This window comes from Phalacrocorax carbo, chromosome 1, assembly GCF_963921805.1.
Source record: "Phalacrocorax carbo chromosome 1, bPhaCar2.1, whole genome shotgun sequence".
NCBI classification, from domain to species: domain Eukaryota; kingdom Metazoa; phylum Chordata; class Aves; order Suliformes; family Phalacrocoracidae; genus Phalacrocorax; species Phalacrocorax carbo.
Genome location: NC_087513.1, coordinates 25,826,778 through 25,842,832, shown reverse-complemented (window position 1 = coordinate 25,842,832; position 16,055 = coordinate 25,826,778). Strand labels below are relative to the sequence as shown.

Below are 16,055 nucleotides of genomic sequence, written 5' to 3'. Positions count from 1 at the left end.
TTTGTTCTGATGTAGAGTCAGCGGTATGTTCCTCTCCTCTCAGCAGTTTTATTTTCCCCAAGGTGTCCTCCAGGGCCTAGAAGTTTAAACACTCCTTGGTCACTCATGGAAGTGGGTTTTAGTACCCTGTTCATTTTGTCTGTTTGGGCCTGAACACTTAATTGGAAGCATTTATAAGAAAATAGGGGTGAGAGAACTTCTTCTGAGTCTATATGTAAACTTCCAGGCCATCCCCTATTCATAGCTCTGCATTGCTCAGCGTGATATGTAAGGCAGGCTTCCTCCCTAGCACAATGGCAGAAGTGTCTAAATGGCTCTAGTACAAAGCGTCCTAATTACTTGCCCAAAGAATATTCACAGAAGACACTCTGAATCCAGCCTATTGAAGTTTTTCCCCATACCATAAAACCTTTATATAAATATTCATAAAGGCAGGGGAGAGGGGGAGGCAGACATGGTTCACAGCCTGCTAATTAATGCCTTTATCCAGGGTTTTAGTGTTCTACACCTAGATCAAGGGCAGGTTTCTGTTTATCAAGGGCTTTTAGGATCTTTGAGAGCCTACAATGGGAGTTCAGTGTAAAAATCCCTTTCTAGAACTAATTCTTCATCACTTAAGAGCCCAAGCTCCTTAGTTCTGTTGGGAGTTGAGATCCAAACCAGCAAAGAGCTTGCACAGGTGATTTCCCAATTTGGGAATGACTTGGTTGGTCCCGCTGTAAATTCACGAGTCACTTTAGGTGCATTGACACCTACTTACAAGATTTAAGCCCGCTCAAACTATCAACATTTTTAGATAATGTTTTCCCCTGATTCTGTTTGCCGTTAATTGACAGAGCAATTCATTACTTTATTAATTAGCAATAAAAATAATTTAATCTTGGTAGATGAGTCATTGCAATTAACTGAAAACAAATCTAATAGGTAGGTACGTCGTATTTAATTTCTTCATGTTATAGTGTTTAGTTTGTAGTAAAAATTTGCCTATGAATCATCATGACATTCTCAGGCTTCCTGATTTTTGTTTCAAAGATTTAATTTCTTACTGCTAGAAAGTCACAGTCAATTTGCCGTTTGGTTATGGAGTGTTGATAGCTGACTGCCACAATATATGAACTTTCCATTGTATTGAACTAATGTGAACCTAGGAGGATTGCTGCAATGAGATTCTCAGTTCAAACCATGTTATACACTCAGTATAGGATTGCAAGTAACAAGAGGTCAGAATCTCCATTTTGTGGTTCAGCGCACAAATTAAGGCTTTTCATGGAGTGGCACCACCACCTGAGACCTGGAAAAAGGCTTTTTACTGCCTCAGTGAAAGGTTGGATTATAGGGGGAAATCGTTATTGCAGTAAGGTGAAATTTCATGTTTACAGTGATTGATTAAACCATGTATCTATCATCTTTTGGCGCTATTATTTTTACATTTTGGGTCAAACCTTGTTCAACTAGGTTTATGTTTACTGACAGAATTCAACAGGGATTAGAGCAGAAAGAATATGAACTAACAGAACAGTGTTGTATTTGGGGTTTGGGGTTTTTTTGAAATTACAAAGTTGTATTCTGTCTGCTATTAATTACTGTTATGTAAAATGTGCATAAATTAGGCAGTAGGAGGATGGAGAAGAGGGATGTATGCCTGTAAGGTGGTGTTGTGTTCTGTCTGCATTCACATGGACCTTTTATAGCTTCCTGGGCAGATTTACCTCCCCTTTCCAAGATGAAGATGATATTGTTTAAATAAAAATGAGCAAGATACATGACTATCTAGATCACACGAAATATCTGGCACCCTCCTAAGTCTCCGCTCCCAAATATTATTAGTATCTGAATTCCAAAATCATCTGCGAATTTCCAGTTTTGTGGGTGATGTGGGACAGGACTAGGATGAGACTCCTGTTTCCCTCATGGTACTGTCTTGGGCATACATAAAACATGAGACAGAATTTGACCTCAAAACTATGTCAAATGGTAGATGCAATATCGATAACAAGGTACTGAAGAGAATAAAAAATGAAGTCAGGAAAGGAAATGTGAAGAAAATAGATTTTAAAATGGCATGACCTTATTTTATTTGATATCTCCTATATATTTTTTTTTAAATCTGACAGGGAAAAAAATCAAGTGTTAATATTGCTGTAGTTAGCCATAATAAACGGTCACCTCCAGGAGCAATTGATACACCTTTTTGTCTTCAGCAGGCTGTGAAACTAAAACTATTGTTCTATAGAATAATAAACCACATTTGTTTATGTTTCATGAAGCAGAGGACCAGATACTGACCATTTGCTTTTCAAAACAAGAGTAAAACATGCGGACTAGCAAGAGCCTAAGTGCCTGGATTGTATGAAAATACAGCTGTGGTGTGATGCTCTACTTACATGGTGCAGGAGTGGGCAAAGAATGGAGGAAAGCCCTGACCATCCATTTCCCTGTGGAGTTACCGTTTTTCCATAAATCCTCTAAACCCCAAGATTAAATCTGAATTCCTTAAGGATCTTCAAGATATCCCCTTTTTTTTGTACTCTATTTTTCTTATCTGACATCTTTTCCCAAAGAATTCATAGGAAAATAACATTATATCGTTTGATCTGTTCATACTGACTTATAAATTTTTGAAATCAACTTCAGAATTGCTGGAGCAAAATGATGAATTATTCCACCAAAAGCAGAGGACTCACTAATTAAACTTGGGGCTGTTTGTCCTTGGTTGCTGTAAAGTCTGGATGAGGGTTTTGGGAACCCCATCCCCATCCAACAGCACCAGTCCCCCAACAAACAGCCAGCCCCTTCCCATTGACATCACCTTCGAGCAAAGCTCAAAGATCTGGGAAAAAAACTGTGGTTGAGTGCATTAGAATATTTTTTTTCCTGGATCTAAGTGACATGTACCTCTTTTTCCAATCATTTCTGTCTTTAAGTAGTGCCAAAAAGGTTAAATTCCAAATACGTTGGGGTGAAATCTCTGGTAGTATTAGACTGTACTTAGAGTCAACAGTTAGGGTTTCGCCTATTCAACAGTGAGTTTTCCAGAGGCTTTTGTAATTTGAAGCAACAGGAGTCAGACTGAAAAGTGAAGCTTAGGTAGAAGACAGACACCCAAGTCCAAAGTTACCCAAATTCCTGAAAATACTGAAAAAGAGTTGCCTGACTACACAGATACCCCAGTTCTTAACCTGAAAGTCTCCCAAATGCTTAAAATTCTGCTTTACAATTTGCTGAGAATTTCTCAGTCTGGATAGCGTGGAGCCAGCTTGGAGCCTATTTCATATCTAAAATATATTTCTAATTTAAAGAATTAGTCATCTTTCAGGCACCCTTTCAAAATTAAACTTTGTTGGAACATGTTAAAACACACAGTTGTAGTGTTAAACTCCATGTAAGAATTAGTGACGCTAATTCTCCTTTTCACTACATCCTGCTGGCTTGAAAACTCCAAGGACATCAGGAGACAGGTTCCCTTCCCTCCTCTGCCTGGGGAGATGTGACTCTTGGTGACAGTTGCTCCTCAAGAGCACCAAGGGGCAGATACAGGCTGTCTGCAGGAACAGGAGGGTCACTGTGGACCTCCACTGTGGTGGAGGTGTGGTGGGTTGACCCTGGCTGGGTGCCAGGTGCCCACCAAAGCTGCTCCATCACTCCCCTCCTCAGCTGGACAGGGGAGAGGAAATATAATGAAAGGCTCGTGGGACGAGATAAGGACAGGGGGAGATCACTCGCCAATTACCGTCACGGGCAAAACAGGCTCAGCTGGGAGAAATAAATCTATTACTAGTCAAATCAGAGTAGGATAATGAGAAAATAAAAACTAAATCTTAAAACTCCTTCCCGCACCCCTCCCTTCTTCCTGGGCTCATCTCTACTCCTGAGTACTCCACCTCCTCCCCCTGAGTGGCGCAGGGGGATGGCGAATGGAGGTTGTGGTCAGTTCATCACAGGTTGTCTCTGCTGCTCCTTCCTCCTCAGGGGGAGGACTCCTCACACTCTTCCCCTGCTCCAGTGTGGGGTCCCTCCCACGGGACACAGTCCTCCATGAACATCTCCAACGTGAGTCCTTGCCATGGGCTGCAGTTCTTCATGAACTGCTCCAGCGTGGGTCCCTTCCCTAGGGCGCAGTCCTTCCGGAACAGCCTGCTCCAGCGTGGGTCCTCCACAGGGTCACAAGCCGTGCCAGCAAACATGCTCCAGTGTGGGCTCCTCTCTCAGTGGGTCCACAGGTCCTGCCAGGTGCCTGCTCCAGCACGGGCTTCCCATGGGGTCACAGACTCCTTCGGGCATCCACCTGCTCCTGCGTGGGGTCCTCCTGGCTGCAGGTGGCTCTCAGCTTCACTGTTAACCTCCATGGGCTGCAGGGGACAGCCTGCCTCACTGTGGGCTTCACCAAGGACTGCAGGGGAATCTCTGCTCCGGCACCTGGAGCACCTCGTCCCCCCCTTTAGTCACTGACCTTGGTGTCTGCAGGGTTGTTTCTCTCACATACTCTTACTTTTCTCTCCTGGCTGCTGTTGTGCAGCAGTTTTTCCATCCTTCTTAAATCTGTTATCCCAGAGGCACTACCACTGTTACTGATGTGCTTGGCCCTAACCAGCAGCAGGTCCATCTTGGAGCTGGCTGGCTTTGTCTCTGTCAGACACCGGGGAAGCTTCTAGCAGCTTCTCACAGAAGCCACCCCGGTAGCTCCCCCACTACCAAAGCCTTGCCATGGAAACCCAATACAGAAGTGAACCTGAGTGGAGTCAGGGAGATGCAAGCGGACACATGACTTTCTAGTCCCGCAGTCAGAGAAGCTGTAGGGAAGGAGGGAGCATAGATTTTGGTTCCTCATCTCACTGTGTTTTGAAATATAGTATCATAAATTAATTTCAAAGTAATAATTGCAATTATTCTGTTGACGTTATCTGTGATCTCTCTCATGCCACATTATTTTAAAAAACCCAACCAGTACATTAAGTGTCTTTGTTTTGCCTTTGTTTTGTGCTTTTTATGCGAGTGTTTTTCACATTCTTCTCTGTTGTCTTTAGCAATCATAAGATGCTTCCTTTTTCAAATTATGTGTTTATGTAATCAGTTACAAGAAGGAAATGCCTAAAGGAAAAGATTAAAGGAGATTTATAACATGATACAATCATAAGGAATTGCAATATGTATGCATATATATTTACATATCCCTTTTTGACAAATCCTTATAGATATACATACATCTGTAAATACCTATGCAGATATATATCTATTATAAATGTAAGGATGTCTCAAAAATTGTCAGCTTCTACATTTCTTACAATATTTTTTTTGTATTGTTCACGATATATTAATCTTTTTTTTTTGTCGTATAGAGAGACATGTATTTTTATAGGGGTACAGTTGACATCAAGTGTCCATGATGAGCTTTGGAATTTTTCAGTCTTGATGTTGTGAGTGTAGATCTTCCTCAAGGGAGTAGAATGGTTTTGGTATGTGGCATAATCCCTAGACTGATATGAATACTTCTACAAAAATCATCCAGGGCAACCTCTCTTTTCCCCTTTGTTACTGAAAAAAAGAATTTCATCAAGATCTTTCAAGTAAATACCTCCCTGAAGCAAAAGAAGATTATTGCTGTCTAAAGAGACACCTTTCAGGAAACTTACTGGAACATGACTGGAGGGGTAATGGTTGAGTAGAATTTGCAATTCCAGCATCAAATAAATGAGGAAGGAAAATATTTAATAATTAAAGACTTCCTCCTTTAGAGAATATATTTCTTTCAATCTCCCCCCTACCAGCATGTTCATAGGATTCAGTCTAAGGCTGTTCATTAGAGTCCACAAGATGGTTTTTACCTTTTGAAATAGCGTGCAAAAGAGAAAGTTTCTAACAGCTTGACTTCATAGCCCCTACTATGCAAAAAAGCATTCCTTTCAGCAAATGTGCCTTTGAGATGACTTGCACAAGGTCTACTCTCAAGAGTTTTAGATAGCTATTTCCAAAGCTGTAGAGCTTTACTGATCTGCAGATGTTAACAGGTGGAGAGGCATTGGGGAAACATAGTAAAGATTTTTAAGAACATTTCCAAAAGTCAGTTAAATGTGAACTCTGAGATTTTGGGTGTAGGACTTAAATTTGGGTTATTTTTCGTTGGAGTTCTGAAATGTCTACTGCTATGTTTCTTTTTTGTTGGAAAGGGGATTGTAAATGTTTTTACACTTAGGTGCTAAATATAAGCCGTAAACCACATATTCTTAATTCATAATTATATTTATTACAGTTCTTGACATGCATTTTTGCCAGAAATCAAATAATAAAAAAATTGCCTGTGGAATACCCAGAACGTTGAAGACGATCGTGCAAATAAAATTAAGTTACCATTACTATTTATGTTTCAACAAAGTCTGTTTCTGTTCAACTCTGTCTTTTTCCTACTTCCCTGGTAGTGCTAACAGAGAAGTAAATTAATTTTGAAACCAAATGCCTGTAGTTTCACTGACTTGATCGCATTTTTGTTTCTTCATGTCTGGTCTGGATTTACTTTTTATTTCTGTGATTCTGTTAATTTACATGTGTTGCATTAAAAGACTATCTGGGTATGGGGAAAAGAATCTGGGTAGCAGCAGAGTTATATAAGTGGGTCATTGATTCCTTGATGCTTTTTTGAATAGCAGTTCCAATTTCTATCATAATCCTCAGTTTGCCTCACTTCATACATAGGACAACAGTGTAACAACTTTGGGGAGATTACAGTCCCTTCTGATTTTGGCTTTGGACACCTAAAATCCATTTAACATCTTCAGCAGCAAGCCAGTCGTCCGGCTCTCCTGGGTTATTTAGTTCTCTGGCTTCTTAAATTGCCAAGATATCTTTGTATTTAGCCCAAGAGCTAAATACAGGCACTTCATTTCACTCATCGTGTGTGTTCAGAAATATGCATTCTGGAAAGATTAGTACCATTCTCCCACCTAAAATGTGTATTATCAGCTTCATTTCAGTGAGCAGACACTTGATTCGGTTAACAGAGAAGCCTTAAAACTTACTGTAGCCAATGCTTCAACTAACTGTTAATGGCCGCATAGGAAGCTGAAGTCTATCAGACCATTTTTCTCCATCTTCAGATGATGTCTAGTTGCACGAGATGACAAATGGAAGGAGGCTTCTAACATTTCCTGCTGCTTGGCCGGCAGTCAGAGTGAAGGTGGAAGCAGGTTACTTAAGCAGATTGGCTCACACCCTGTGACATCCTGAGATCCTTCCCACTTTCCACTGGCTGCTTAGAAATTTCAGAGGCTCTGTAAGGCCCAGGCATGTAAAATTCCAATGGGGTGGAATGTATATTGGTCAAACTGGAGTCCTTGTTGCTTTTGCATATACAAATGCACTGGAAAAAATGTGATTAAATGTGATTTATAAACCTTAGCTGATGCCATATGGATTACCCTTTTAATTCATGGCACTGTTCACTCTAAAGTTGTGACAGGGTAAGTAAGCAGAGTGCCTATTAATACTCTGGTGCTTAACACTAACTGCTTTTAAATGAAGCCAATCAATCTTTTTCTCCTCTGTTTTTTTTTTTTTTTACATTTAAACTCAATTTGTGTTAGTAAATACAGATGACAATTGTCAAATTGTAAGAGGAATTTTGTTTTGGCGTTATATTTAGTGCAGAGAAAGTCTCACTTTTTAAATCTGTATTGGAATGAGCATCCTACACTCCAGCATAATGAAGGGACCTGACTCTCTTTATAGATACTTGAACATGTACTGATGCCTAAAATAAGTCTACACAAAAGGAACTGTGGGTAAAAAAGATTTTTAAATTTCTCTAAGGCTGTGAGAATTCTCAGACCCATCTTGACAAAAGATTTAAACACTATGACTTTCAGGGAGAAAGAATATATGAAATTACAGAGGTGGGCTGTTAAAGCATTTTGGTGGTTTTAAGGATTTTACAGATGCCATTACAAAATTAAATAAATCCATAAGTGAGAGACCTTACTCAGGTAAATGTAGATCACTTTCTGAAGGGGATTTATAGATAGCTCCTGTCAGTTAGAACTTCAAGACTGTTAGCAGATTGTGCTCTGAATCTTTTCATTTCCTCCGTCAGTATAAATCAAAAGTTATTTCAGTTGAGGCAATGAAGCTACACCTTCATAAGATGGATGAAAGGTATTAGAAGCGGATCCTGTGACCTTCTTGACAATGGAAGGAGCAAAAATAAGGAAATGGCAATTGTTGAAGAACTGCTCTATTTATCATCAGAGGTGATTTTGCAGAGTTTTGGCTGTGTTTAAGGTTTTGTGTTTACTTTCGGAAGTAGAACCTACATAATAAGAGTCTTTCTGATCTATTGTATTCTTTTTAAATTTGAAGAGGATTGAGCATCTATTTTGCTAATCACGTGTAGCTTCTTTTTTAAAAAATGTATTATTATGCCAGTTTTGCAGTTTGTCTTCCTCTCTTTGACTTCTTTGCAGGACCTTTGCCTGGTGTCCCACTTCTTAGCCACTAGACACACACAGTTTTTCTTTCAGCTACCCTGTATAAACATGAAGCTCAACAAGGCCAAGTGCAAGGTCCTGCACGTGCGTCGGGGCAATCCCACGCACAAATACAGGCTAGGGGGAGAATGGAATGAGAGCAGCCCTGAGGAGAAGGACTTGGGGGTGTTGGCTGATGCGAAGTTCAACATGACTCGGCAATGTATGCTTGCAGCCCAGAAGGTCAACCGTATCCTGGGCTTCATCAAAAGAATTGTGACGACCAGGTTGAGGGAGGTGATTCTTCCCCTCTGCTCACACGTAAATTGAAATTCCCATCGGTTTTAATACCAACATAGCCTTTATTTCCATGGCTGTAATACATTGCCATTATCCACTTACACTAGATGAATGCTTATGACTTTAGAGTCTATCCTCTTTGCTCCCAAATTAGATTTTGGGATAGGAGGAAAATGTTGAGTGAGATGTAACTTCCCAGGGCCAAACCATGTTGGCCATCTGAATGCGTAGGTAAGAGTGCCAGCCCCTGCTGTACACACAGACCGTCAGTGCCCTGTTTGTATAAAATCTCAAAAACACAGACATTCTCTACATGTGTCCCAATTCCCATACGTAAGTCATTCTGGTGTCAGAATCTCATAAATGCCAGCTCCGCTGCAGATGCAGCTCACAAGTTCAGGCTGAGTGGAGGTAAAACCATAAGGAGGTTGTCCTTTTGTCCTCCTGAGTCTAGCAGCTGATATCGCTTGACACTGCTGTGGCAAAAAGGACAGGCATAAAGGGCTATTAAAATTACAGCAGCCTGGTATAAATTACAGTGTCAGATTATGCCTGAGCTTGTATCCTGCGCAGCAAAGCAGCATGTTGAGTGTAGCATCCCCAAACATACCTTGTGACTCAGGCACTGTCCTCAGAACACCCTTTTTACTGAGGTTTAGGAGAGGAGTCTCTGGTGGATACTTGGGGCTTGTTGTCTCGGCACATCTCAGAGGATTCTCCCTGACAGGATTCAGAGGTTTAAGGTCCCATTTCCACCTCTCTGACTCATTATCCTGGCACAGAGTGCCAAACCAAGAGGGCTTCCCTCAAAGCTGTTTCTTTCTGTTCCTCTTTAAAGCCATTCATTTTTTTACCTTTATATATGAAGAAATACACATTGAAGATCTGAATGTTTCATTCACAGCAGTAAATCAAAAGCAACTCAACCAAGGCCAGTAAGTGCAAAAGGGATATCAGACTCATTGCAGGAAGAAGAAAATCTAGTTATTTATACTTTTTAAACAGGAAAAAAGTATCTACAAGATCTTATTATTCCCAGCACTATGCTTGAACCAGAAACCTATCTTCTCTCTTTTCTCACCATGGCTGAACATGAGACAAGGTCAGCCACAAATCAGTCGGTCCCGCTACCCCTCATGAGCAGAGGAGGGAGCATTTGCCTGACTTGGTGGGCCTTGGGCAATGGTGTGAGCACTACTTGGACAGAATATAAAAAGAAGCAAATCTCACAACCTCAGACAGAAAACTTTGGCTTTGAAGGAGGGTAGAAAAAGGGAACAAAAAGCATTTAATGATACCTTGCGTGTCTCCTTGACAGGCATAGAAAGATAACCATAAAAACTGGTTAAAACATGATCCTGCAAATGAGCTGCCTTGTTCTACAAATAAATCAACAATCTATGGAAACATGTTCAACAGCTTCCTGGAAGCAGAACAGAACATTAAGGATTTTTTTTGCTCCATAAAGCAGCACCTCAACCAGTAAAATTCAGACTATTTTGGGCACTGGCTGAAGATGTCAGTCAGTGTCACAAGATCCATGCTGACTGTCAAGCTCATCAAGCTCAAGTATCAGTATCATAGATTTTCATATAACACCACAAATTTGACATCAGTTTTGCCTTCTCTTTTGTGAAGATGTTCATGATCATTATTACTATATTAATTTAAATTAAGTGTAAGGAATTATACTATTTAAACAGAAGTACCTGCTGTCATATACCATGAGCAAAGGGGATGTCAATTTGTTAGCTCTACATAAAATAAAATAAAATAAAATAAAATAAAATAAAATAAAATAAAATAAAATAAAATAAAATAAAATAAAATAAAATAAAATAAAATAAAATAAAATAATTTCTTTCCAGCTGGTCTCTACCCTGTTAGCTGGTCAATGCTGACTGTTTACACAGCATCCCTTCATAGGATGCATGGTTGTGTTTTGCCAGGGCAGTTTACCCAAGTAGCTCAAGGGAAGAATTCCCTTATCCTCATACACTCACACAGAGCTTTTCTCTGGCACCCGTGCTAACTGTGATTCCTCAGTCACTTCCTTTCCCAGATGAAATTTGCTTTGCTTCCCCAGTTTTGCTACATGTTTGAAGTGGAAAGAGGCAAGACCAAAACCACTGACAATCCCTGCAGATGTGAGAAGGCGCATGGCTGTGAGTGTGCTGTGAAGGGGCTGTGGGAGCACAATAGGTGAATAGCAGAGGAAAGAAGGTGTATGAACTCCTAACGTCTTCTGGCATTTATAAAGACTTTCCATAAGATTTACAGGGTCTATAAGTGTGTAATGCACCAAAAAAGTGAACCTTGCCCCTTTTTTTCTTGTTCATTGAAGCTATCACTCCTTGTCCATCAGACCTCCATGTGGAATTTAAAAAGTGGTGGGACGCTCTCACGCCCAAACCCTGCTTAGTTAGCATATGAATGCTCAACTAATTGTTTGAAGTAACAATTAAGAGGACAATGGATAAAGGAGGAAACTGGAGACAGCAACTAACACCTGTGAATCAGGACTTAAACAGCTTTCTTTTACATAATTAATTAAAGAATGGGACACAATGTACATTGACTTGAAAATGTGGTCCAAAGACAATGCTGGTGCATGCAAATCCCTTTTCAGTGCCGTTACTTACATGTAAGGTTTGATCTTTTTGTAAAAATCTTAGTGAGTGAATGTTGCGAAGTGTTGCAAGGGGGTTTTGTTGGCTGGAAGAAAGAGAAAGGGAAAAACATTTAAGGGCAATTGCAATTTCATGGCAGAGGCAGAAGTCCTGATGAAGTTACTAAAACGTATGGGCTTCAGATAGGTAGCAAAAAGCCATTGTAAGACACAGAACATTTCTAACCTTGCAAATAACAATTATGATTTAACATCCTGTAATCAGCACTACATACTTTTCTGCATTGAATAAAAAGAAATGGATGCTATGAAACTGTTTCATTAAATTGTGTTTGTTGCAGAATGTGAGCAGAATTCTATGGCACTTTCTCAGGAAGCAATCCATGTGTGTGCTCAGCGTGCTCATATGCAATTATTTCTTAAATAGGTTATATTGTGCTTCTCTAGAACAGTATTTAATGAAGGTAGTTAACATTATGACTCTCAGAATGACAGTCTCAAAAAATCTATATCTGCAATTTACATATATTAATAGGTATTAGGGGGCATAGTCATCTATTTGCACACATCAGTAGCATTGCCAGAGTTGTACTGGCATAAAAGATGTAACGGTGAAGGTTATTCAGTAGTCAGAATAAATCAATGAGTATTTATATAGTTAGATATTTCTCTCTGGAGAAATATGTGATTAAAAAGTATCTAATACCTAGCCGCCTTTCTCCATAAAGTTTATGGAGATACAAACAACTTCACATATTTCAGCTATTACATTGCTGATGATAGTACACAGTGAAATGACATTTTAGAATATTTTGTTCACTAACTTTAAATGGTATCACTAATACAAAGTTAGAGAAAATATGTGAAGTCCTGACTACACTGAAGTAAAAGTTTAACTTGCATTGATTTCAACGTAATCTGGATTGGTTGTTCATCACAGAAGATGGTTCCTCCAAGGGTGGGGTTGTATTCATTTCAAAAGAGAAAGCAGCATGAAAAGAGAAAGCTGTGATGAAAAATGGAAAGAAAGTATGAAAAGAAAGAGAAGGAAAGAGAGAGAAAGGAGGAAAGAAAGAAGGAACATACAAACCTGGGTGCAACATAAAGAAAATAGATATCATGTGAACATAAAGAAAGAAAACTGGGTGGACTGAAGTCTGGGGAGAATAAACCATTGGTCCTACCAGTATACATATGTCAAGTCTTAAGCTAAGAGGTAAAAATTGAATAACAAATGACATTCAGATAAACTGAAAACCACTTCTGTTTGCTTTGCTTGTATCCTTTATATGCCACAATGTTGATGGTATTTATATTCTATTTAACCAATACTTACCATCTAAGGTCCAAGATAAGTACAAAGTAAATAATCAGTAATTAAAACAGTGATTATCTTGTTGGAGGGGGGTGCGTTATCTACACTTCAAGTTCTTCTTATACTTCTGGTTTTTATATTGTAAATTCATTGCTATTTTGCAGATTTGGCGTACGGATACTATAGGCAACAGCGGAAATTGATTGAAGAGATCGATTGGTCATATACAGGTAAGCAAAAGTGTCTGTCGAAGAACTTATTTTGCTTTGATATTTTCACTTTCATTGTTATAAATTCAAGGGTCTGTTGTGTCTGTATACCACTGTCCATATGCCTCAACAATTGCTAAAGTGAAAGAGTAGGAAATGGAGTCTGAAAAATTGCAGGAACATTACAACAGGAGAGACTATTTTCATTTCTTACATCTGTTACTTTTGGAAAGAGAAAGCTCTCATCCTTCAAACTTTAATCCTGAGACATGACTTCCTTGATGAAGGCTGAGCCAATAAATTGTTAGGTGCTCTTTCATCATCTGAGTATTACTGTTCTGGCAAGTTTGAAAAGTAGACAGAAAGGCTGAAAAAAGGCACAGCATGTTGTGCAAGCAAGAACATATCCACCTACTGCATAAGAACTTCTGCACTTTGCTTCTGAGCACCTGAGCATCCTTTCCAGCTCCCACCATTATTCTCCTAAAAAAACAATCATTTGGGCTCTCTCATTTACATCAGTAAGAAAGGTATACCCTTAAATTCTGCACGGGCTTTGTCTCATCACAGAGGACTATTCACAATTCACAATTTGCCTCCTAGATTCTCCTGTAAAAGTCAAGCTACTTTCAGTAATATTGAAAAGGTAATTTTGTCCTAAATGATAGGTATATTTTACCCAGAATGTAAGAAGTGACTGCCTGAAGATGTGCATAGACTGACATTTTTAATTATTTAAGTTACTGTTTCAAAAAACACTAATTTATTAAAAGAAATAAAGACTGTCAAATTTCAGTGTTTCATATATTTGTTTCAAAATATGTTCCTGTAGTTAAAGAAAGTTATACTATTCTTTTCCTTTGTCTCACTCTCTTTCTCATTTCTGAGACAGTTCCAGGGTAAAACATATCTGACAAGTTTTTGAGCCTAGAGAGAATTGAAACAGGCTAGTCATAAACCCTTCAAAATGAGATTTATAATGAAAACTCCCACTTACACACATTGTACTGCAAAATCCAAGCATAAGATCAATCAATATGATATTTCATGTTCAAAATCCATCCATTTTTTAATATTGCAGTTAGGGGAACGCATAGATAAGCCTCCAGGATTACAGGTGACCAGAGGGCAATTTATGAGTTTACTTTAAAGAATAGCGAATGGGTTTTGCATAGGATATTGGAGGATAGAGCTCTTCCCTAGCCTGCACAGAGCTCCCACCGCTGTGCAGATGCTGCAGCAGCCACAGGCCACATTTACTGGGTATTTTGGATGGCAAAGCAGCACAGACTCTGCAAAGCCAGAGGATTCAGACCTGTTGGTTCTCTCCTTTAACATGTGAGATGCCTTCGTGTAGTCATCGCACTTCATGTGCCTTGCCATAGTGACTCTACTGTTGGCAAAGCCTCTCTCCCTATTCAGACCTATATAGTCAGATGCATATGGTGCAAGGGGTGGCTGGATGTGAGAGGAGCCGGCTCAGCAGTGCGTGCCCTGACCGACAGCCTCCTGCCCCTGCAGCCTCCTGCTCCTGCAGCATCCTGCCCCGGCTCCTGCCGCTTCACCAGGCTCAGCGTGTCCCCAGCACTCATAACGCAGCCAGCTCCAGCCATGGTTGGATACGGATTTTAAAAGCTTTTGGCGGGGGCTGTATGTAAATCAGGTCCTCCGTGTCTAGGGCTGCCAACTGTATTGGAAGCCGTGTGGGATTGGGTGTTTTCCTGAAATACGAGGTAATTGGTTCATGGCATGAAGGGAATACATAAATTCAGCTTTCACTTAAAAAAACCATAGTCTACTTGAATGTGACGAAAAATTACAAATTTTAACATTGTGTGTTGGAGGCACAGAACTCTAGAGGCTGAGGCATAATGATTTTGATCTCTATTTATTTATTTGTTTGTTTGTTTCTTTGTTTGTTTGTTTATTTTAATATCATAATTTTATTCCTGGGGCAAGTAATATCAAGTACTGTATATATAACGACTATACCTAGCTCAGACTTACTGTTTTGAGGCATAGACCAACACGCATATTTCTGAATAGATGATCTATTCTTTATCAGTTCATCCTTTCCTCAGACACCAGTTATATTCTTCTGTCTTGTAACCCAAAGAAAGACCTGAAAAATTACCTTCTGTGTGCCAGTGAAGTGTTAGGAGTGGGCCTTGGGATCTAGCAAGCATGGATTTTAATCCACCATAAGAAAACTAAGAAACTAAGAAAAATCTAACTGGCTTGGTAAACTAATCTGAGTTTGCGCAGATGTAATTCTCTATACCAAATAAGAAATTCCAGATACATTAGCCACAGTGGGTCAATACAGTCCTTTCCTGGGATGGTGCTGTGAGATGAAAGTAAAATGTAACTAGAGAAATAACTTGAATCTTACCTGCTGCAATCATGCGGTTTCTGAAGGTGAAGTTTCATAATAAAGCAGTTTCGCATACTGTAATTTATGTGACTCATCATCAGATTTTGACTCTCGGGTAAATGAAGCCATAAATGTTACTGGAAATGTTTTGTGGTACTTCTAAGGGCTCTGCTTTAAGCCATAGACAAATTCTGCATTTACAAGCACGAATTTAGGTTTTCTTTGTGTCCTGACTTTGCATATATTTGCATAAACAAATACAGTGTTAAAGAAATGGTACATGCAAATGCACACTACAGATGGATCCAACTTTTTCAGGAACAAATGGTTGTTGAAGCTACTTCATTAGTAAGATGACTTTATTTTAACAACCTTTCACTGTATTTTTCATTAAAATGGTGGTACAGATAAAAATTTTATAACAACAGAATATTTTCAAATTATGTCATATACCAAAAGTGATTCCAACCATTTTTGTTGTAGAAAAACCAAGTCTACTGAGAAAGTTCACTTCCTCAAATCAGTTACATACTAACTGATGACCAAAGATCATCTAGACATTATTTAGCTGCACCACTAAGGTTAAGCAATCTCATTTCGAACCATAAAGCAAGCAATATGAGCTTCAGCTATTTCTCTATCATACAGATGAAAGATTAATTTTTATTGTTGCTTTGTTTATCTGTATTGGTTTTGCCAGAAGGAATGATATAGTGCTGTTTTCTGTTTGTTTGTTTTTTTCAACGTGGCTGGTTGATAGCACTCCGTGAAAACT

At 39.3% G+C, this 16,055-nt stretch overlaps 1 protein-coding gene across 4 annotated transcripts in view; it reads left to right on the top strand.

Annotated features, from left to right (window-relative positions):
• The window catches only part of PTPRZ1 (protein tyrosine phosphatase receptor type Z1), a 146,032-nt gene that overhangs the window by 27,605 nt on the left and 102,372 nt on the right, over positions 1–16,055 (top strand). For all 4 annotated transcript variants that reach the window (XM_064446512.1, XM_064446531.1, XM_064446522.1 and 1 more), the window contains exon 2: positions 12,862–12,927. In XM_064446512.1, coding sequence (XP_064302582.1) covers positions 12,862–12,927 — 66 coding nt within the window. The remainder of the gene's footprint in view (positions 1–12,861; positions 12,928–16,055) is intronic.